The 24,479-nt window shown below is 41.3% G+C and overlaps 1 protein-coding gene across 5 annotated transcripts in view; it reads left to right on the forward strand.

The window, feature by feature from the left end:
• Window positions 1-24,479, forward strand: part of robo1 (roundabout, axon guidance receptor, homolog 1 (Drosophila)) — a 290,091-nt gene that overhangs the window by 139,889 nt on the left and 125,723 nt on the right. For 3 of the 5 annotated variants that reach the window (XM_046389557.1, XM_046389563.1, XM_046389558.1), the window contains exon 3: window positions 13,370-13,459. The exons of the other annotated variants lie outside the window; for them this stretch is intronic. In XM_046389557.1, the coding sequence (XP_046245513.1) occupies window positions 13,370-13,459 (90 nt within the window). The remainder of the gene's footprint in view (window positions 1-13,369; window positions 13,460-24,479) is intronic. 5 annotated transcript variants of the gene reach the window in all.

Consider the following 24,479-nt stretch of genomic DNA (forward strand, 5'->3'; position numbering starts at 1 on the left):
GATCTGACACGGTCCATAAATACGAGGCTGTGAAAGGCATGAGCACAGGGACCCGGGACTCTGAGGATATGTCGGGTCAAGGGGTCGAGGGGAGCTGAGACAGGCCTTTAGAGGTTAAAAATCAAATGGTACCACTCCTACCACTGTTTGATGTTTTATTTCTCATTTTTCACACCACTTTCACTTTTATAGATCGATACAAATGCCCTTGTTTCCACATCTAGATCTGAGGTATATACAATGACAATTGAAAGAGCAGAAAAGCAGGAAGAAAATGTAGTCTTCTTTAGTCCCAACACCTGTTACTTTGACCCCACTCACTATGTGTACCTTTAACCACTCTGGGCCTTTCATCAAGAGAAGAGTCGCATTGTCAGTCGCATTTGCATAACAGCAGACCCGATTCATCAGCAATTAAAAATGAGAAGAGTGGAGATGATACTAAGTGGATTCCATTTTACTGATTTATTTATTTGTCCAGACTGGCAGATTGAAGTTAGAAGTTAAAAACTGTTACCAGTCTACATAATGACTCTCTCAGACTGATTGGGTATAAAGAACCATGCATAATGGTAATGCCATTTATTAGAATTAGAATTTGAGGACTACTGAAGAATTCTTTTAGCAAGGTGTGGGCAAATGAGTTTTAATAAAGTGTTCTTTTGATGTGAAGGTGAGGTGAAGGTATTTTATTTTTATGAAAAGATCTGAAGATTAAATAAGTTTGGCTGATGTTTTGTTTGCTCAGTGTCTTCAGCTGTGTAGCTTTAGAGTTAAAAAAAAAATTAAAACTTTAACCAAAAAATTGCCTTTTCATACTTTATAACTGTCAGTGATAGCCATGGCCAGAGCCATAGTGTTTTTTGGTAAAAACACTTTTCAGGTCATTAATTAACACCATAACAAAAGGGGAGGCTGTGACCTGAAGGTCATTGTCTTTGCACCATCTCTATCACTCCTCTGTACTCAAAACAAAACACATTTTATTCATTTATTAAAATTATTTAAAGTCTACTTTTAAATATTATATGAATCTGTACAGACATGGAGGCAAACCGCAACTTGACTGGCTGGCGGTTCGAGTTGTTAATGGACAAGGATGATGTTTTTGTGGTAACAAACCAGATTCAGCAATGTTTGATAAATAACTGTACCTACCTGCAGTGGGGATTCATGCCGCTTGCTCGGGGTTACATGCAAGGAATTGTATCTGGAGAGGATGGGAACCTTTCGGCATGGGAAAAGCGAAAAATGTGGCTTAACTTAAATATATATATAGGTCTCTTTAGCTTTTTGCTTCCTGCCATTGTTTAAAAGAAACTCTACAGGAACCTTTCACACGCAACCTTTCTGGATATATGTTAAAATATTCACATGTGATAGAATGAGTTCAGTTTAAACAGTCTGTCAGCCCTTTCATTACCGTTTTAGGTGATTACACAGCCTCTATTTTGGCATCCTGAAATACATACTGTAAGGCATTCAGACATAAATGCATATAGGGCAGGCAGTCTGGCTCACAGCAGCAAAGTCTATCATCCAACCACAGCAAAGACAGGGCAAACTGTTTACCATCCCAGACAAAAATCTTCTGGGGCATCTGTTTTCCTTTTACTTCAGTGATGAAGTGGTAATTACAGGAGAGGCCTCACACCTCCAGAGAGGAGATCATCTTTATGCTCAAGGAACTCTGTTGTAATGCCCCTCTCAGACACATTTTGGTCACGCCATTGACCAGAGGCCTCATGGCTGTGAGCTGCACAAGTAGAAATGGCCATTACTGCTGCCGGTCACATAGAAGCTGGGGAATTGCTGTTTTGTGACTGTTGCACTCGGACCAATTTGATGTGATTACAGTTGGCAAATCTATACAGTTTTAATGCAGACCTCATCTAACCTTGAAGAAATGATTTATTTTTACTTTTACACATTTTTGAGTGTTTAGAACCCTTTTCAGACAACACAAAAAAAAAAAAAACATATCTTCTCCCGCATAATGTTATTGGGAATCGGCTTAATAACTATTCCAATTCTGCTTCTCCGCATGGCTGCCATGGAGGCAGATCCAAATCACTGTAAGCAGAATCCAGCTGTGTCAGTGGCTGGTCTTCCACGGTGGGAACTGAGACGTTCTTTGCATCAGCATCCCTCAGTCGCTGACACAGCATTTGCACACACCATTTCCTCACAACAATCCCCAGTTCTGTCTACCAGCATCAGCATGGTCCTCACATAACCTTGGTGAGCTTGTGTTTTGCATCTGCATGGAGATTTTTCAGCTAACTGTTTCCACAACACAAGCAGAAAGGAGATTTGCTTTGGGTTTGAAGTCAACGTGAATTGGCATTTGGCAATTGGATGAGTGTAGATTGCGCTCGTATTAAATTGTGCCTCATTCTCACCATATGTGGGAGTCTCCCAATGAACGGCACAAAATTACACCTTAAGCCATTCAGTCTCCAACAGGTCCGCATGAAAGTCTTGGTTTTGCCTCTGTTTTAACATTTAAAAGGGAATAAAATGAGATGCTATTGCCTCGCTGGAGATGGTGATATATTGCTGACTTTTACGAGTGCAGTGTGAATAGGAGAACAACAGGGGAATCACCCACAGCTTATAACTCAGTGAGAGGCCAGTCATGGCTGTGGCACTAATCAGCATTAATGAAGACTGGCAGAGGAGGCTCACACCATAAAACCTAAAATGAACCTGTTTAATTAATTTGCTGATTGGAAATCTGGAACGAGACAAGGTCAGTGATGTCGTACTGAATAGTCTCTTTGTGTCTTCATTTTGAAATGACTGGCTAAAAGAAAAAAAGACTGGCAATTGTCTAAAACGGCATGTATTTGGTCCTTTGGCGACCACATTTCTTTCACGTTGAGTTGTGAATTATGTTACCACATTGTTGTATGTGCTGACTTAATTTTGCACTTGTTTCCATAATGCTTTAAGCAGACCTATTCAGCACTGAGAAAGCAGCGCTATTGCAGAAGAAAAGTGAAGCAGCACAGAAATTGTCCCACACCACATGAAGGCACTATTGGACATATTACCACCAGATGTCTGACACCGTGGCATTCAGTTCCCCCTAGACGTAGCCCTCTTAAATGCACGAGTGTAACAAAAATGTTGTGTCTTATGCTGTGTGATTTAGCCTGCTGTAGATTTACTCCAACACTGTCAACAGTTACAATCTGCATTCTGTTGTCTGCAACCACATCTTGCGTTCTCAGCGTTTGAGGACAAAATGACGAGTTTCTTTGGAATAAAAATGCAGTTCTTAAAAAATATGTTCATCTTAACACAAACAGATGGTAATGCAATACCCTGCGCTGTAGCACATCAGTCTATAACTTAGCCGCAATCCAGAAAGTCACCTGCTTCTAATAAATCTGGCTGATTTTGCGTGGTGAAGGGGTGACAGAAGGGAGGGCCATATGAGGCCTCGACAGGAGGTGTGGAGAGTTGCACTTTGTCTTTTGTTGCATTTCTTGCCTTTTCGGGATTTACGATCCACTTCGCACAGCCTCTGGCTTCAGCATTCCCCGTGTGCCATGTGACACCACTGCTGTGTTGCAGGCGAAAACATCATATCCCTGGTACAGCGTTTACGTGACACAAGTTCTTGGAAGGTGCTTAATATTGTATTATTTCTCCGTGCAATATTGGCAGCTGGATGTATATTTCAGTAGCTACTGATTTGAGGGTGAATATCGAAGGAAATATTTCATAGACACGTGACAATGATCAGGACAACTGTGCAACACAATGAGAAAGGTAACAACTGCAATCTGAATAATTGTGACAGTGGGGAGCTTGCTAAAATCACAAACAAGATGTTATATGGCCCCACATGAGGCCACGCTTGATGTAATTTCCATATGAATTACAGGCGGGGATACCACAGCTGGTATGCATCCATTTCCATATACACAGATGCACATGACTCATTCTGCAGTCTATAAAACATAAGCAGGAACTGCAGACAATATATTCCTTGTCTCACATTGGTGATTATCAGAATAAAAGATCCATAAAGTAGAAGGTTAATAAATACATCAGAAGTTTTTCAGTGCAATCCTCTGTGACAAGAGTCTGTACTAAAATGAGTTAGTGCACATGCTTGATGAAATATTATGAATTGTTTTATAACCTGTAATTATGGTGTCATCTGAACACCCTCTGGCAGGATATCAGGTGGAAGCAAGTTTTGATTTCATGAAGTGACAGCTTGAAGGTTTGCACCAAAGGACGTGATTTTAAAGTCATAAGTGAGTCATTGTCAGCAGCCTCACCAGCTTCAGTTCAATTTTCTAACCTTTTCGAGGGGTTCTTGGATTGATATCCCAAAATATCACTTGATTTCTTTACAAGTGTTTCTTTAACTCCATCAGGGAAAATGTGTGGCTCAACCTGTCAGAGAAAGCAGACTGTGAACTCTCATGTTGTAAGCTTTCATCCTTAAGAATTGTGACCCAAAACTTGCCTTAGGTTATACAGACTGCATTTCCTTCATCCTAAACGTTTTTCACTTGACAATGTGATGAATTTTATTTCTGTACATGTTAACACATAATTTGTCTTTCTTTTAGCACAACTATACTGCCAATGCCAAAGGCTTTCTTTAAACAACAGACGAGACCATGAATTGGTCAAAGCTCAGCTGGCTCACCAGTAACCTCTCTTACATTCCTTTCCAATGACTCACTGGATGTTTGAAACACTGATCCCTGGGTTTTCTGGACCAAAAATGAGATCACAAATTGTACATGACTGTTTGACACTTTTGAAAAGTGTCAGAGTATCCCTATTCAGTGTCACATTGGCCAAAATCAAAGCCTGCTGACATTTCATCCTTTCTCCCAGCTGCAAACTACTGTAACGTACAACAACAGAAGAAGAGTCATGTTATCCTGCAGATCTGGACTGTCTTTATGTCCCCCTTGTGGTCTCACAGACTCCTTTGCAGATCTGTGGACATGTAGCAAAGAACGCTGTGATCCTGGCACAGTCTCTGCTACCTAAGCTGCCAGTATTGATCTGGCCGTCTACTGAGATTGTTAGCTTTTGCTTCAGGACTGCTGAGAAACTGGCTGCATGCCTGCAATGTTCTCACCACACATCTTCTCAGGGCCTCATTTCCATCTCTTCTAATCAGAACTAGACACATTGAGAGCATAAGTTGGTTTATCTTCACTCTCTCATTGGACTGTGAATAGTTGCTGTGCGCTCCAGTAAATTAGCATACACATGTTCCTCCCTGACAAGCAGCAGTCCGTGGTGGAATGAGAGTGTGTGTGCAGACAGAGCATCAGAGAGGCTGGGAAAGGGAGATAGCGCCTGCTGTTTGTTCAATTTGCTTGACTTCAGATCAGATGGTGACTGAACTGTGACACAGGCCATCACAGAAAAACGAACAAAATCATTACCTTGAAGTCATTACTAAAACTGCTGTGTGCAAAGTACCCTGTTTGCATGTTTTTTTGAGAGCTGTAGAGCAATTTTGTATTCGTTTTTTTCAGTTTGAGCACTAGTTTCATGCTCCCCATTAGAAAGAGACCAAACGTGGAAATGTGGAGTTGGGAGTGAGAACATTTTGTTACAGTATGAACCTGACAAGAATGCTATAGTCATTTGCTGGCTCTTTATTTTTAACTCTTTGGATGGTAATGTTATTTCACTACTTTGGAACAATTATCAACAACAACTATTGGATGGATTGTGTTTAAATTTTGCACAGGCATTCATGGTCCCCAAACAATAAATGTTGACTTTACTGAACGCCAAACTGGGGTACATTTAGCATTTGCTCGTTTGTTTTGACCATAACACAGCTTGAGAGACAAAAGAGATTAATAGGTGTGCCTTGTGTGAACTGGAAGCCGGGTGTCATCACATCAAAGAATGTGAGGGTTATACATCACTGGTGGATCTTTTCCTCCCTCTGGATCTTTAATTAAAAACTTGCAGAATTCCCCTTGGCTCACTTTAATGGCACAAACAGCCTCAAGGCTTTTACCAGGAATGTTGTCAGCTACAGAGGGCACAGGTGAACTGGGGATGATAAACAGTGATCAAATTTTTTGGTTTTTTTTATCTTTATTCAACAGAGTGTGCATGATGTAACTCCAATCTAACCACCAGGATAGTTAAATTTGAAATATATAACAGCAATGTCACAAACAAATCTTGGAGTCATGAGTCAAGTGGCTATGGTGACATTTTCTGCATGAAAACAGTTACCCCTACTTGGAATACATCTCATTATAAACGCTCTGGTGAAACTTTCCCTGTGCCTGTAAAGCCAGACTTTGTCAATGGAGCAGCTCCAGAAAATGTTGCTGCGAGGGATGACAGATTAGAGGCTTGGTCTTGGTCTCTAGGTTTGGGAAAGAATTGTTCACATTAACATATTGATGGAATTTTCAAAGATTATACAAAAGATACAAAAAACATATGTGAACTCAGTTTGAGGGCTCTTTCCCTTCTTTCCCTCCTTGAGTTTTGTGTGTGTGTGTGTGTGTGTGTGTTGAGCGCAGATGTGCCTGATTAAGTGAACCAAAGAGCAGGGAAAGGTGGCATCATTTCATCATTTTAGTTTGTCATTAATGTGCCACAGCCTTGAAATGAGGTCTGAATTATCTGCTCCACTAAACCCTCTAAGCTCAACCCCTAGTGTCTCTAATACATGACTTTTATCCTTCCTTTTTTCTCTTGTATTCCTTGAGATTGGGGTTGTGAAAAAGAATGGAGGATTTTGCACAATCTAAAATATAACAAAACAAATATACACTGCCACTACTCAGTCACATCACCCCCCCCAAATGTAAATCTCATATTTGAATGGAGTGCAGTACTTTCAGGACACAGGTTATATGGTAAGAGGTCACAGAAGGTCACTTGTCTGTGGGCATGAATGCTGACAGGTTGCTTTCGAGTCATGATCAAGTCATGATGTGATCAAGATGGCGGCGCGCGGTAGTGCAGCGGCTTCTCACGCTCCCGGGTCTAAGCCCTTTTTTTGTAGTTTTTGTGTTGGTCAGAAGGCCAACTCTACTTGTTTTGGTTGTCTAAACCAACGAATAAGGTACTTTGTTAAGAAACTGGGCTGATACTGGGACCGGGGAAACTAATTTCGTTCCACTCATGTTTTACGTGTGTGAAATGACAATAAAGCTCCTTGAATCCTTGAATCCTTGAATGATCAGACACCAGATCAGTCTGATACATAACAAGCTTTCAGAAGCTGCTCACCTTGGCCACAGCACTTTAAATCTTTGGGAGAGCTCATTTTTCTCACCTAAGAAAAGTCTCGGTTTCTCTCTTTCTTTTCCACTTCCTTCAATCTGTCTCTCACTGGGCAGAGAAAAAAGCATCCTGGTGTCATACAGATGGACATCTGGGCTCCTGGCAGCTTGGAAGATGCATGCTTCAGCCCCAGTGGGAAATCAGAGCAAGTTCAGACTCCTCATGGGCTTTGAACTTATTCGACATCAGTGTTGTTAAACAAAAGCTGAGAAGCAGAGTTCCAAGCATAATAATCTGTTATGTAATGCAAAGGTGTGCAAATGAGACATCCATGGAAAGTATTTCACAAAAGCCCTTCTTTCGATTTATCACGCTCACCAGGTATAAAACGGCCCTTACAGCAGCTGTGACGGTGTCAGTGTGAGCTGCTAACTTACTGAACTTCCTCTGTGTTCTGTGTTCAGTTCTCTCTCGGTCAAGTGACCGTGCAGTACTTCAGTGTCCTTCAAGCCAATCAGTACTGTTTGTCTTAGAAATGGCTTTCAGTTTTTCTTTTCTGTGGTTGGTTGCCGATGCTCTCCAAGCAAATCTATCACTAAGTGAACTGGTACAAAATTCTTTTTTGACATTTGTACTTTTATTTACCCACAATCAACCAATGATGCGTTCAGAGATGAGTCACATTCCAACTTTGAGGACTGGCGTGCGAGTGGGTTTTGTAATCAACGAAACTGTGTTTGGTAAGCGATACAGTACACACAATTGCATCTGTCATCAACAAAATCCTGTGCACGCATCCATTCACTTTGCAAACTTGGCGTGTCTGGTCAAAAGGGTTTATCTGTTTGTAATTGCAATGATGTTTCCTCCATCTGGAGCAATGAAGCTGATACTGTTAATACATCAGAGAGTTTTGTGGAAAATATCTGCAAAATGAGTAAATGTTAACATTTGTTATAATTTAGTTTCAATACAGTTCACCCATGGGAAGTAATATAGTCCTAATTATTGCAGTTTGTTTATATCATGGCTAGAATCTTAAATAGCTGTTGAAACCATAATAGCAGCGTGTAACGTTCAACTGCGTCTGAGACAAAATGAATCTCTCCCTCTCACCCTTTCTTACCACTCAGTCTTTCAGTAACACATACTCAGATATTTGAAAAAAATAAAAAAATAAATAAAAAACCTAAAATGTTTGTATAATTTTCCAGTATGTGAGCCATACACATTCCTATGACGTACTAATAGTCAGTTTTCATGTTTTAACTGGTTAATAAATTGTATATTAATCTTTAAGAGAAAAGAGTTATAGGCAATTATGATAAAGACATGAAAAGAACTTTGTTACTGCCAGATTGTGGGCAGGACTTGGCAGTGTAACCTAAAATATATACAATAATGATGCATATCAAGGTATATAAATTTTACCTCTCAAGTGATTTATAATATGGTACAAGACTGTACAGTACAGCTGGCACAGTAATTATTTCATGCCTGGAGTTAAAGGTATCACTTAGCTATTAATATACTTTAGTTCGCTGTGGAGGCAGAGTTTCATATTTTTTCTCAAGACAGCTGGAGCACAACTTAGTCATTTGTGACTTGTTTTTTGATATTGAAAATCCAGTGTTTTTCTTGCTTTCTTGTAAAGAATTAGATGAGATGACAGATATCACCGATGGCAGTAGATGGTAAATTTGAATTTACAGCCAGTTAGCTCAGCTTAGCATAAAGACTGAAAACAGAGGGAACAAAAATCCTCCTACCAGCACCTATAAAGCTCACAAATTAACATGTCATTTGCCATTTACTTAACATGTACAAAAACCCAAGTCTGAAAATGTTAAGTTATGGTTTCATGGGCTACTGGTGGTAGTTGGATCTAGTTAGACACCAGCCACACATTTAACATACAGACAAGAGAGTGGTCTTATTTTTCTTGTTTAACTCTGAGCAAGAAAGTGAATAAATTTATTTCCCAAAATGTCAAACTTTTCCTTTAAAGCAATCTGTCTCAACAGTGTGGTTGGATACCATGTGTTCATACAGATGCACAGTTATGCTGTGCTTAATGTCTTTCCACTTCTGCCTTTTCTTATCATAACTAGAACCAGTGAGATGATAGCTATTACTGTTTTCCTTTTAAAGCAGTGAAAAGATGTTGTTGTTTGATTTTCATTACTGACAGATACACTATCTCCTTATTCACACAGTATGTTATTCATCTCTAGACTCTCAGGGGCTTTGCAGTTAAATGTGGCTGCCTTGAAAGATTTTTTTTAAGTTACATTTATTTTAAAAGCCACGGACAAAAAAAAACTCAAAACACCTCTCCAGTTTGACTTTGCCCTCTTCTTTTTCTCTGCAGCAGTGTTCACTCACTGCGTGTATGTATTATCTCAAGGCCTGATTAAAACTCCATTAGTCATGCAGAAAACAAAGAAAGTGTAATCAAAATGGAAATTAGTGAAATGGTGCCGTGGAAACAGATGAAGCGGACAGACTAGCTTCTGCTGAAAAGACTTGTTGAAAGATTGTTTTGGTGCCGTTTTGTCTTCTATTATCTGTCTTTAATAATGGTGAAGACCGTTGAATCCAAGTCCAAAATAATGAAAATACTCTTATGGGTTATATACTCAGGAGTGGGGGCCTTGTTGAAATGTTCTACTTGCACACTAAGGGCTACAAATAAGAAAAGTTAAATTTTCTTGGCTGTGCACCACAATCAGCATTCTTGTTGGCTGTTCATATTTTCTCTCTGTCATCAGACAAAAAGTAAACAGATGTTAGGCGAGAACGTTTTCCAAGAAACCAATTTAATCACTGAAATTGCTTGAGGTCATGTTACAGAAATATTCCACCTCTGTGATCAGACTGTGTGAAGGAACATGTCCTACAGCAAACAGTCAGCCGGTCCTGTTAACAAGCCCCAGAGTCAGACTCCCCACACTCATTTTAAGACCATCCATCACTTATACAGGCTTCCAGGGCCGGAGCACTGCTGCCAATACATGACAAGATAACAATGAGACAACAGCCAGCCTCTCCAGCTTCTGCATTCCCATCCATCAAGAGCTTTCGACGTTTGTCAAACTAAACAACCTGGACTACAGGGGCAATAAGTTAGACATCAGGTTTATCGTCATGTCAGGTTGTAAGGGGGCTCAAGTGCTGATTGGGTACACGTAGGCGCAGTGTTGCAAACACCACTCAAGTCAAATGTAATTCGAGTTATAATAGTCATAATTTATGCCTACAGTACAGTAACAGAGCCAAAAGCCTGGCTGGCACCCTGTGGATTGATCCATGAAAGAAGGACTATGACCCAGAAAAGAGGACATGCTCTCATGTTTGAAGAGGGCTCGGGGCCAGGACTCATAGTCTGGGGCCCAGGAGAAATGACTGAAAGGGGGGACATGGAGGGCATGCCTGCCTTTGTATCTTCTGGTAAGCAGTCAGTTATCTGCACATGTGCCCCATTAATTAGCCAAAAGGGGAGTAGAGACTGAGGGTAGTATTGAGGCTAAAAGGGGGTAGCGAGACAACACTAAGGTCCTGAGTTTTTATCCCGATGCCCCAGGGGCAGCTGGGTACACACCACCTGTTAATGACCACTGAAGTGGTCTCTAATTGGACCTCTGACTGTGGGCCACCCAGGGCATCAGAGTCCACATGAAGACTTCAAGAGAATACACAATACAAAAGGCTAGTTCAAAGACACTTTGTTACGAATTATATCTGAACAATATTTATATGAATCAAACTGTATTATTAGGTTTGATGAAGGTTCTACCCATTTGTGGTCTTTTAGAAACTTAGCTCAATGTCCACTTTCTAGATTTTTCAGCCACAGCTCACTGTCTTCGTCAGTAGATGTGGGCCATGAAGACCATCTCAGTGACAACTTAGCAACCTCTTATTGGCTCATATAAACTGCAAGATGTTGAAAGCCTCATATATGACTCATATACATCCAAGGGAAAACCTTTTATCTCAAAATCTGTCAATTTTGAATTTTTCAGATAAACAGCGATTAAACCATATTTCCTCAAATCATTAGATAATCCTACTGGAAATTTTCTGATGAGATGATTCGCTAGATGTCGTCAGACAGATTTTCAGTTGCACTTGTGGTTGCTTAGGAATGAAGACGATGACTGCTATGTTCCCACGCTACTTCACTAATCAAACTACATCTTGTTTTTAATGTTTTGAATGAGAACCCTTGGTGGCAGAAATGACATACTGTACTGTTTGTTTAAACACTCATTTGGCAGTCTCATTGTCACAAAGCTGAAAATAAGGCTGTTTTTCTTACCACACATTGAAATTCAGCTGAGATAATTCTCATTAACGTTATTTATAAACTAAATATTTGTTAGGTGTTTCGTTGAAACTATTATTCACATTACTGTAAAATGGTGTGACAAATCACAGGCATCAAATGCTTTTCATATTTGTTTTGGCTTGTACTGGGTTGTTCCTGGCAGTGGATGCAAAAAGAAATATTTTGAACATTTGTATTGTGATACTTGTTGTTCCAGTCCGTAAGTGTTGTCAGTGCCAAACTACTTTTTTGCAGATGTTGCATTTATTTTTAACAAATTGGAACAAATTGAAAACACTACATATCTGGCTGGTGTCATGCCGTACATGTCAGACAGTGCATCAGACTCTTTGTGTCCAGCATGTTCACATCTCGTGTTTTTTGTATCATCTCATTCATTCATGTGCGTGACTGAGTAACCCACGTGGTTATTTATATGTGACTCAGAGGCTCTGCTATCCTGTAGTGTTGCCACTCAGATGCTGCTGTTTGGATAAACAGACAGGCAGAGGAGTGCCAGATAATAGGTTTGGCTCAGCATGACGCCCTTTAACTGTCACATTAATTGCAGCACTACAGGAGCAGTAGGGGGGAGATGATCACTGCATTCTGAGTGTCTTTTTTTCTGTTTACTATTATTAATGAGTTCAAAACTGTTGCAAAGTGGGACTCAGGGTCAACCCTGTGTTTGGAAAGTCTGTGTGGGTTTTGCTGTCAGTTCTCTAATGGTGGGAAGGGCAGATGAAATGACGGGTCGCCCTATGCTTCACACTCCGGTGATCTAAAGTACTCTCAAATGAACAATTCTGTCTGCCAGTCTGCTATTTATCAGAAGTGATGCCAGATCTCATTGAGAAAACAGATACTTCCGACAGACTGCCACTCAGTTAGCTAAAGGGGTTGGATGCTCTTTGATTAAGATTCTCGTCACCCCCTCACTCCAACCACCCGGCCCAAATTAACCCCTTGTCAGTGGGCCACAAAGAGAATGGGCATGGCCGAGTCTGATTTATTTCATGCAGAGCCATCATAAGGGCACAGTTGGCCTCCCGTCTCCCCCCAATAAGCCATATACACCCCGGCCCTCTTGTTCTCTCTTTTACTCCCCCTCTCCCAGGCCCCACTCTGTCCCGCCCTCGCACCTCCTGTCGCACACACTCAACCTGTCACTCTGAAGAAGACACAGGCACAAAGACAGAGCCGAATCAAAAGGAGCTGATTAGCAATTAATGGTGCATCATTGTATTTGCATCAGGGCTGCATGCACGGTGTGTGCAGAGTGGCGTTGTCAATCATGCAGAGTGTGCCCTGGCCCTCCCTCCTCTGTCCTGCCCATGTGCTCCCTTAGGGGTGCAGCCACTTATGGCTATTGATAAGGGTGAGATGACTCTGTTTTACACCCACACACTTGCACTCAAGCCCAACACAGGACAACAGAGCAACGTCCTGCTGAGCTCAAAGGAAAACGCTGAAGACTGAATCAACACGTCAATCTGATGGATCCAAACCAAATGTCTGATTGACACTTGTCTGACATTAGCGTTTTTCTTCTCCCAGAAATGCTTGGATTATTTGCAACTGTTGGGATTGTTTGCTTGTTTACTACAATGTGGGTGTTGGGACTCTGCAGTCAGAGACAGAGTTTACAAAGACGGAGCCCGGAACTTCTTTGTGTGTTCGTTCTCTGCCTGTGTCAAGGATGCAGAGGGCTGGAGGTTTGGACCGTGGGTGGGGAAAGTGGGCAGAATGCGTCTGGGCTCTCAGTCCCTGTGGTGTTATTGTTGACAGAGACGGGAGTTGCTCAGGATGGGGCCAGCGAAGGGGCAACACCAGCTCCCACCACCGAACATGAGGATGACAACTCCCTGGGCTACACAGGTATTGCTGCTTTTTAATGTGTCCTTGCATACATACATTAGCCCTGAGAAATGTCAAGTTGGTCCTCGATGGACGAATAACTTTGTATTATTTAGTCCGACTGATCAAACTTCTTGCGCTGAACCAGGATACACTTAAACTTATCTATTCATGAGAAAAATTTATCTCACATATAATCAGAGAGCATATGTTGTCTATTACACCAGATATACAAGCTTGTAATCTCTGTCAAAGGGATTACAAAATACACTTAGGGGAGCCAATTATTTACATTTCTTAAACAGAATTTTTTTCCCACAGTTGACAGAATAAATGAGTTTTCCATTTCCATTCCATATTTCTATGGCAAACATACACTCAAACACGATCTTCATGTTGTGTTTGTCAGTTTTGTTTCAGTTCATATGGCTGGTATTCCAGACACCAGAGCTCTGCAGGGAAATGCAGAAAATGGAGTCCTCACCTGAAGGACTGACTGCGCACACACACACACACACAAAAGATTCAAGTCTGGAGAAAATTAGTGATGACGCATGTCTTTTGGTTAGTTTTTTATGGGAGGGCTCTTCCTCCAGCGTGAGGGTGAAAAGTATTCTCAGTGTGTTGTCTCAGTAAGGAGACCTACCTCCCAAGGTGATTTACTGGACCTCACACAGCTTCAGGAAAAAGGAAGTCCAAATTAACTGCCACGACTGTACTGAGGTTCATCACTGTGTGCGGTAGCTTTAGCTGCTCTAGATTTTATTTAGCTTGAAATTCAGACTGACAAAACCATACAATTATTATCAGCATCACGCTGCTCCTTTTATGAGTGATGCCAAGATATTTCAGAAGTTTGAGCCTAAACAGCTATTACTGGAATTTTTCAGTTTGAACTCTGAGTTAGCATATAGTCCAAGTTTCCAGTTTTCAAACAACTTGGCATGCTTTGAATGAGGGTGGAAAGAGGAAAATCATATCATATCTGCCTCACTGCATTTGGGTTCATCTTTAGAATGATAAATCTGTCTGGTGGACAGTGCCAGGAGTTCATCTTTAATCTGGCCATTTAATCCCATCTGTGCATGAAAATGAAGGAAATTGATCTGGCCCAGTCAGTGAATTGGAAATGAGACTAATGTGCCCTAATACCTCAGCCTGCTGCTGATAGAACAAAGTGGGCGGCTGCCAAAGTCTCCATTTTCAGGGAGCGTGACTGGATGGAACGCGAAGATAACCGTGACAAGCGCCAGTTTAAGCTCAGGTGAAAATGGAGTGCACTTTCCAACATTACAGTGAAGAATCTGATATGACTCCTTCATATGGCCTTGAGGAAAAAAGATGGCATGTCCTTGTTGCCCCTCCATGCTGACCTGTTCTTGCGCTCACTTAACTCTGGAATAAAAAAGATAGAAAATAGTCAAGTGAGGTGAAGAACTTTGCATAAATGTGTGTGAATACAGTAACTGGACCCTTTTTCACTTCATATAAAATTAATAACAGCTGGCACACTAGGCAATGACATGGTAATGTTTAGTATGGTAGTCACCTGGGATTAATCCAGCCTACTGTGAATTTTATATGGAACCACATGCTGACCTGAAGTTTGCAATACATTAAAAGTGTTTTATATTGGTCCCCCAAGACCCTGACTCTCAGCCAGTTCTAAATTGTTTCCCGATATCAAAGAGCTCTGCACAGAACTTCACATTCATAATAAATGAGACTGACCTGTGTGAAGGCAGTGGATTAGAGAGGCACGCTAAAGCTCTCGCATTTACACTTTGCTGGGTGCTGTTTGGCAGGCAGACACAGACAGAGGAGACAGGTCTTTGGTTCTTCTGCCTCGACATGAAAGGCTGAGCGTGACTTCAGAGAGCACATCAGCACTCATATCCTGCCTCTCCGCTGACAGCTACCACCGCGTTTGTCACAGATCACAAAGGACGGCAACTTCAGAGAGCTGCACTATTTGTCAGGTTATGAAAATAAAGATAGGGATAAAGGGAGGCAATCAAAGGTTGCTGTACTGTCACCACCGATTGGCTGCAGAATGGAGAGGTCCAGACTACTGTAATACCCTGATTTGTTCTTCTCTCAAAGCGGTTCCCATCAAAAAATAAATAAAAAAAGAAAAAGCTAAGCAAAACGTTTATGAATACATGTATGAGTGGTGCAGACTTGTTGGTCCACATTTCTGTGGTTATATTATGAAAAAGATGAAAACAGTGTATGATTTTGATAACCTGTTCTCACTTGCATCACACACGCAAGCCTAAGAACACCTGAGTCAAATTTATACTTCAGCGAATAAAGGGCTTGTCAACAGAAATGATGCAATGTGATTGAATGTAGGATTATTCACTGAGAAAACAGAACCTGCTGAGATTACGGTGGGTAACAGCAAGTACTTAAAACACCCACCAGACTGGTACAAGCACCTTGGTGATTGATATACAGCCGGATGTATACATGAACAGTGCAAACAGTTAGCGTGCTCTTTGAGGTATGTTCCTCGTATCGCAGGATTAAACATAAAAGCTTCTTTGTATTAAAAGTATCCGACATTTAAACACGGTGACAGTTCTCCGAAAAGTATAAACAAGCCTCGTTTGAGCTTGACCTCTGGCTGCCACAGTAAGAACAAAAGCCATCACTGAGCTATGATTTCAAAGTGCTGTGTGTCACACTTCTGTCAGCTGACACTTTATCACATGGCAGATTTTCACTGAAGTATACATTATCCTTAAGCCTTATTTATACTTCAATAAGAATGTGTCATCCAGTATGCCACAAAATTCATGACACAAAGCCAATTTTGAGTGTTAGTATGCCGTGTCATGAACTTACTTTGTGCAAGTCTGCAGCTGCGGTTGAATGTTACACTCTTTAAGGCGTAAAGTTTAAAGTTTTTTTGTTTTTTTTTACATATGATATCGGCCTCTAAACTTTAAATTAAATCTACCTCAGTTCCTAACTAAGCTTAACTGTAATCTGCCATGCTGGCATTATTTTTAAGAGCAATTAAACATTCAGAGAGTTTTGCCTAATTACTTATTAGACATCAAATAACACTTTGTCAGCTCCTGTTCACATGCAAGCACAGCCAAGCTAGTTACTAAAATCAGCAGGACATGTGACTACAAGTCGTTGTTCACATTAGCAGTTCTACCATTATTTTCAACATTAGATGAATCTTAGATCATTGTGCAGTCAATCCCCACATAACAAATACTTTCTTGTTCACATATGAGAGCACAGCCAAGTTCATTTGACTAAATTCAGATGATGCTAACTGTTTGCTCTCAGCATTTCCTGTAGCTCTTGTGTGAGCAAAACTGTAAAAACCTTAGAAGAGAGCTGTGGCTTACAGATACCCTCATATTGCTGAGGCTTGACAGGTGCCTGTTTTCCACTTATTGATGCGGAGGTGGAGTGGTCTGTGTCTAGATACACTGACAGCTTTACCATGAGAGAGATGGAGAGCTCTGCTCTCCATTTGTCCTTTGCTCTGATTATTGGGCTGTTGCACCGGCCTTGAGTCCCCACCCTGAAAACCAATTTCCTGGACAGTGTCACCCCCATATATATTACCCAAGAGTCACCACAACATCAGCATGTCACGTCTCCATGACACTCACTTATGTTCATCATTCACAGGTGCCATGGTAATCATGGTGCAGGAAGCAAAGAGAGCACTAAGCTAGCTGCACTCTCACACATTATCCCCGGTACAGCAGCAATAGCACTCATTTCCTACTAGTGAAACAATTGAGCAAAATCCCCGACCACGCTTGGAGGAGCGATTCACTTGAGATATAATTAGTTATAACCATGCACTAATGTCCTACATGTAGCTTCCCCACAGTCTCTGTGCCGCTGAAGGTTTTTTTTTGTTCCCCATCCAATCTCTTTTCATCTCCCTCATCCACACAGCTTAGCACAGCAATGTCCCAAGGAAATGGGTCTATTAGCTATTCATCTCATGATACTAAGAGGAGTAATGTGGTCAAGAGGCACTGGAGTGGGGGTAAGATTTGAGATGGGAGTTAGCACGAGTGCGCAAGGGTCAAAAGTACAAAGACTGCGAGGTGAGAATTAAATTAGAATATTCAGATTCACGTTTCTAGTGTCCTCATGATAATTGAGAAGAAAATTGGATAGGGTTTTGTGAAGTGCTAATAATCAGCGGCTCCTGTCCTATCAAACACACTTAATTTCTCTGTGAAAGGATAATAAGTGTTTTCTTAGGATGTAAATGTATAAAGATGTGGGGAGAGGGAAATGTTTTGGCTCCTCTGACTTTACAGGGGTTAGCAGTTCCAAAAGCTTTTATAACATTGACAAGTCCAAACAGAGGATACCAGAGTTACACATCTGCAGTATGTTGCTGGTAATTTTTTATTAATTAAATAATATTGCTATTTTCATAGACCTGACACATTTAAAAATAGACTGTGATGATCTGCTTGGATTCCAAATCATTTTGTTGTATCTGCCATGAAGTGCTCACAAGCATCCACATTTCTTTACAGCAAGAATAATGTCAATACAATCTGTTCAGGAGCGTGGTGTAGCGGCCGCACACGACATCACATGATGCACTGTCCCCAAGACACCACCTTTGCAAAAGAGATGGTTGTGACATTATGAATACGTTACTTTACACAGACACAGTGAAAAGACAGGCACAGTCATGCTGGAATAGAAAAGGACCTTCCCCACACTGTAGCCACAAAGTTGGACGCATATCATTGTTAACATTGGAGAGTTCCGTTAGGCAACTGGATGTGAAGTTTTCTAGAAGACATTTCGACCCATCAGATGACCCATCAGAACCCTCTCACGACCATTAACACTTCCCCAGGTGACCCTAATGGCCCACTCAATAGGAGTGACCTGAAGCACCTTCATTCTCCAATGCCTTTGCCACACCCACATTATAAAAATTCCAGTACTCCCCACCATCGGTTAGAAATGAAGAAGCTTCTTGGATGAGAGGCGAAATGTCTTCTAGAAAACTTCACGTCCTGTTGCCAGGACTCTCCAACCTTGACCATCACCCGAATGGCTGAGAATCTTCATAGATACATATCATTGTTCAAAATGTCTTGATGTGCTGAAGCATAAAGATTTCCCTTCACAGGAGCAAAGGGGCCCAGCTCAAACCCTGAATATCAGCCGAAGGTGTTACTTTTGTCTACATAGTATATTAAAAATTGTGCACTGTCAGTACAGTCCTGATAATTTATTGACTGTTTTTAATTGTTTTAAACACACATTAACGACACCAAGTACTACTACATGTTATAATCCACTTGTTAAAATGACAATAGACATAATTCATTGGAGATGCTGGTAATAATCATTTCAACACTGCTGTATGTTCCTCATAAATTCAAGCTTTTCTAAATGATACTCCCGTGGTAGCGTCTTTGCTATCATTTCTAATAAATGTTGTACTGTACATAGTTTACATGTTCACTTCTAGTAGCCTTTGCCTTCTGATCAATTAGCCTCCTTTATGAGTAAACACATCAGGAGTGCTTCTCTACCTCACTGGCAGCCCTGTGTACTCCTAACAGAAATGAGTCTAATAACTCTCTGCCATGGCTGACCACTTGATGATTCACTGGATTCATTAGTGGTCATATGATTCATGCATAGTCATGTTGCACAGGAAGCTCAGCCAGAGCCAATATTAGGCTTATTTCTCAAATTCAGTATGACCCGTAGGAGGCTGTGGAGACGCAGCGGTGTGGCTGTGTCTCAGCAGGGCTCAGTATCTGTGTGTGAGAGAGAGAGGAGAATATCATAAGATGGGGGTGGGGGTGCTGTAAATCTGAGCAGCACCTGCTCCCTGGACTCTGGCACGTGGTGTGAGGTCAGCAGCGCCAGATATCCCATCGATCATATTTATTATATTCATCACAGCGCCAGTTTGTTTTGGCAGCTGATCGCACCAGGGAAAGAGAAAGAATAGGCTTTTTATTTGAGGGACGGGGAATTCTTTGAGCATGAGCAGTGTCTTTGCTTTTTTTTTTTTTTTTTTCTCCTCAGGGTCTTCAGAGAGAGATCAGTCACTGGTGTTGGCTCTAAGTCCCCATCAAAACCACAACTGCTGCCGAATGATATTCTAAATACAGTTCTGGAAAGATCCTGAGAGAAATCATTTTGAGAAAAAATATTAATGTCCCATCAGTTCTCAGCTCTGTGGCACTTTGGGTTTGCAGTTGAGGTTTGTCTAAAATACTGAAAGAACAATTTGTGTTTTTACTACTTTGATTGATTTCAGTAATAAGACTATGTAGACTTGAATACCAAATCATTTGAATTAGGAAAGTTTATCTAGGCCAGAAAACCCTTTTCTTTTTTTTTTCTTTTTGGTCTAGGCACTTTTTAGCCACAGGAATATTGTGGCTCTAGGGATGACAGTGTCAGCCTGGTTGATTGCCATGACATTTTGTACGTACATCACACCATTTCACACCCTCTAAACCATAAGTGTTGGGAATATTCAAAATGTGCATTAGGCTATCTGATATGAATCTGAGAAAATTTGTGAAAACATAGATATGATTTAATTTATCCCTGTACCCTAGTGACTCTTAACAGGTGAATTGATATGTTTATCTGGAGAGAAATTATGGATAAATTTTGTAATTTCATCATCAATTTCACTGGCCCCAGATCACACATTTTAAGATATTAAAGAACTTAAGAATGAATCAATGATGCCCTACATTTTTATGGAGAGGTCTTTTAACTAACAGTGTTATGTGTGTGTGTAAATAAAGCCACTGAAATAACTGGCTAATAAGATCCCCACTTCATAGTGGTAGAAATGATTGAAGATTCATTGATTTGATGAATTTAAAGAGGTTAAATAAACAATAAGCAACTATTATTAAAATTGCTCTGGGTTAGTCACCAAATCTGTTTCTGTACTTTTAGATTTTTAATATCTTCAAATATGTGATCGGGGGCCTGCCACCTCATCTGGATGAAATTACAAGATGTACCCATAATTTTTGTCGTGCTAGTAAGTATAAAACCACCCGTTAAAATACACCAGAAGACAGGAAATTACATCTACCCTGGGAGGACCCCCAGACCCTGGTTTCAGTGCTTCGTACACCCACGGATTTGACTGAGAAATTGCTGTTTATGTTTCCACTTTAAGAATGCTCGGATTGTTGCTCTGCATCTCACTGCCATGTGATTGGCCGAGGCTCGGCAGTGATAAGAACAAAGGAATCTCCTGGCCCAGTTACCCTGAGCCCCACTGTCAGTTATTAAATTTCTCCTGTCTCCAAACCAATTAAGCCAGCTAAGCATGAAACGCAATGCTGTTCGTATCTGTCTTTATGCATTTCTGTAAGGGAAGGAATGAAACGTAGGTCACTCAACAAGCTGAGTTTGATGAAAAGGAGAGCAATTCAACGAGTCACAGATACTTTAATATTGTCTAATTGTGATTAAATCTTATCTTCCTGTTATGCTGGTGCAGTCGGGCGTGGAATTTTACAAATTGCGTGGCAGCGCTGAAGTATTGTATAGTAGTCTTAATGTTGAATAGTTGTTACTAAGAATAAACTTATGATCTTTCCATATGGAACATCATCTCACAGAAAGAGAGTTGGTACACAAGCAGCTAATAAATATTTTTCTGACAACAGAAGTACATAACAGTCATGCTAACTTCCTGAACGTCTGTTGCTGCGAATATTCCAACTTCTGACTGTATTTTGATGTTGTTGCCAGGATGTTATGTGATAGCTGGGTTATTTTAATCAGCCTCCACAGGCCATGTCGAGGCTGACGCTAAACAGATGCTAATGTGAGGCCCATTAAAAGACACAGGGAAAGAGGGATTCAGTGTGCGCAGGCAAGCGGAAAAGAAACAGCCTGTTTATCGCCTCATCCTGCTTTGTGCTCCAAACCTCGTCGCGGCATCCTGTGAAGCCCCCCCCACCCCACCATTTCTTTCTCCTCAGTGTCTACCCACCCTCCTCCTCCTCCTCCTCCTCCTCTTTGCCTCACATTTCTTGCAGCAGCGTCATGCATGGGGGCATTCCTTGAACAGAAACAGATTTGTTTAGTTCTCTGTCATTTTCTTTCACTGGACCCCTGTCTTTTCTATCATGTCTGAAAGCTGAACAGAGAGGCTATAGTGACAAGAAGAATGTTCTCACTCTTCTGTTTATGTTTTGTTACACTCTGCTTTGCATTTTTTGTATCCCTGTGCCATTCTCTGCCCTCTGGCAAACTCTCAATATAATAGTGACAAGTCATTTTTAGTCTTGTCCAGTTTTTAAAAGACTTTTTGGCTTGTTTCTGGGGTTCATTTCAGTGGGTTAACTGTATTTATTCTGGGATGGAGCCCAGTATTACACATTCTTGGGCTCTTGGGTAGAGCTGAAGGGCCAGAGTATTGTCCACAGTGGGCAGGCAGGAGGAAATGGCCTGACAATCACAGAGGTTTCTGTCGTAGCTCCTCCAGAAATATGACAAGACTGCACTTAGTGCTTCACTTTCACTCTTGGCTGATATGCATCAAGGTCTATCAATTGCTGGTTTTTGTCTGACCAGTCAGCTCTTATTTGAATTTAACCCCATCTTTTGGCCTTGAATTATATTTAAGCTTCAGCCCATATTATTTTAGGCTCTTCATACTTTTCAAAGTAAAATACGTTCTTATGATGACAGGAGCTTGTGCGGTTAGTTGTATTATGGCCTGTGCTCCTGGAGCGTCACCATTCCCGAAGCAACCAATCAGAAATGATTTGTTTCCCCTTTAAGCAGTGACGCAGTAACACCAATATGATCTAAATTCCCCGGGAGTCCAGGTCATCTTTCCACCCCTCCTGCTTCACTTCACATGTTGTCTCTCACCCATTCCCCTCAGTCTCTGTTGGTCCCATGTCAACCATCTCCCACCTGAAAATCATCCAAGAGTGCCATGACTTAGCTGTGAGACTTCTCCTTGCAAGCCCACACATATCCATTATGCAAGTTACTTCTTGCAGGAAGTTTTATAAAAAGGAGATTTCCATATGTTGCAAGATTTGGATAAATGTTGGCTCAGTTGAGTAAATGGAATTCCATATGCTAACACTCCTCCATTTTAAGACTTTGGTCTTCCATTAAGGTTATTGAGGAGATAGAGACAGACTTTTATCCAGTTTCCTCATCCACTCCACACATCTTCAAGTCTCTTCATGAGCGTGATGCAGTCCTGAGAGTCTTGCCCTATCTTGTTAGAGGGCAATAACCTGACACCATCCTAGATGCTGCTTTTGATTTGTGTTGGACTATTTGTTTAACTGGATCATAACAGAAATCCTGAAACAGGACAAGTTACCCTGCAGCCACTGAGAGATTGCCCTGAAAAATGCTAAAGAAGCTCAATCAAACACTTTACATCATGTTATTCATGTTTATCTTTTCAAAACACCTTGGAGGCTTGCTACCCATTGCTGTCTTATAAAAAAGAAAAGGAGCACACCATGAATAAATAAAGGGATGGCTCCTCAAGGACAAGACATGAATGAAAAAAGGCCAGTGAGGTGACCATCGAACTAAAGTGCCTGTGAAGGGAGCTCAAACATACTGTACCTGACTGCCACATTTTGCCCAAGGTGACTCTCGCTGCAACTCTGACAAGTTTCTGTTTACTTCCTAGCATATTCGGGAGGTGTGAAATTCCAAATTGCATCAGTTTTTCTTGGGATAGAAATGTGTTCTTACTTTTCCGTCTGTTGAGAAAGAGTTTTTTGTTAGCCTCTCAACAGGGGTTATCTTTTCAACGAGGAAAGGTTTTGTTTTACGCCATCTTGTTTGGTGCTCTGGGTGAGATGGGAATGAAAGCCATTAAATAGTCTTAGTTAGGGAAAGGGGAATATGGGTCCTTTAGCTTACCCCGCCTGTGTGTCACCCCATCACCTCTATGCTGAGGGGGCTTGGGATTTGTGAGGAGTCCAACCCAACTGAAAAGGGACACAGCGTGTAGCCTACAGGATCCCCCGTCCTGCTGCATGCATAGAAACATCATAAGAAAAGATGGAACGTCCACAAACTCCTTTTGAATATTAAAAGGAGAAATTTCAGAGATAAAAAGGCCGGGAAGATGAGAGACAGTCCTTCCATTGAGCGATTAGATGGTGAGACGGAGAGGGGAGTGAACTTCACCATGCACATTGTATATGGAGTAGCCCTCATTAAGATCCCCTCGTACTCTGGAGGGAAACATTGTCTCTGGATTTAGGAGACTGGCCAAGACTGCAGGGGTTTATGTATTTGGCGGATCTCAAGAGTAGCAGCATGAAGGACTCTTGGTGGGAAGTGCAGCAGTGTTTGCAGTTTGTTGCTGTTTTCGAGAACATCTTTGGACTGGATTTTTTTTTTGACACATTTCAAGGAATACTGGTTTGAAGCCACTGAGCTAGCAAGTTTGTAAGATAGTTAAATGCACATCTACTGGCCCTGTGTTGTTCACACACATCGCCATGCAGATTGTGTGTTCGCTGGTAGTGCTGTTTGCCATGCTGGTCATGCTGGGAGTTCCTAAAGACCATAAGGGTCTGCACGGGGCCCATCGCCTTGTTGGGTTACAGAAGTTTCACTGGTGCAAACGTCTGCCTAATAATGTTGGACTACACCAAAACCACCAGACTTTGAGGCACTCCCAAAGCAAACCACACAAATGTTACCACGTCTTTCACAGTAAGTACAAAGAGTGCTATATTGCGTAAGTGTCATCCAAAAAGTACTGACTCATCAACTCTTTGAAAAATTGCAAACTTGTTTTGGTTCTTTTGAGTGGTTGTTAAAGCATTAGAGCCTTGGAGCGCATTGCAGTCTAAGGAAGTTTTTCATCCTTTTGCACCTTATACCTTCCTGGCTGTAGTGTTAAAAGCTCTCCATGGTCTCAGCTGCAATCACTGCCCGGACAATATGTCATTTTTCCTTGCAAGGGAGGGGAAGAGAGAGGACAGACAGCCTTATACATAGTGTGAGATTTTTTTCTTCTTTTGACAAC

This window comes from Scatophagus argus, chromosome 5 (genome assembly GCF_020382885.2).
Source record: "Scatophagus argus isolate fScaArg1 chromosome 5, fScaArg1.pri, whole genome shotgun sequence".
NCBI lineage: Eukaryota > Metazoa > Chordata > Actinopteri > Scatophagidae > Scatophagus > Scatophagus argus.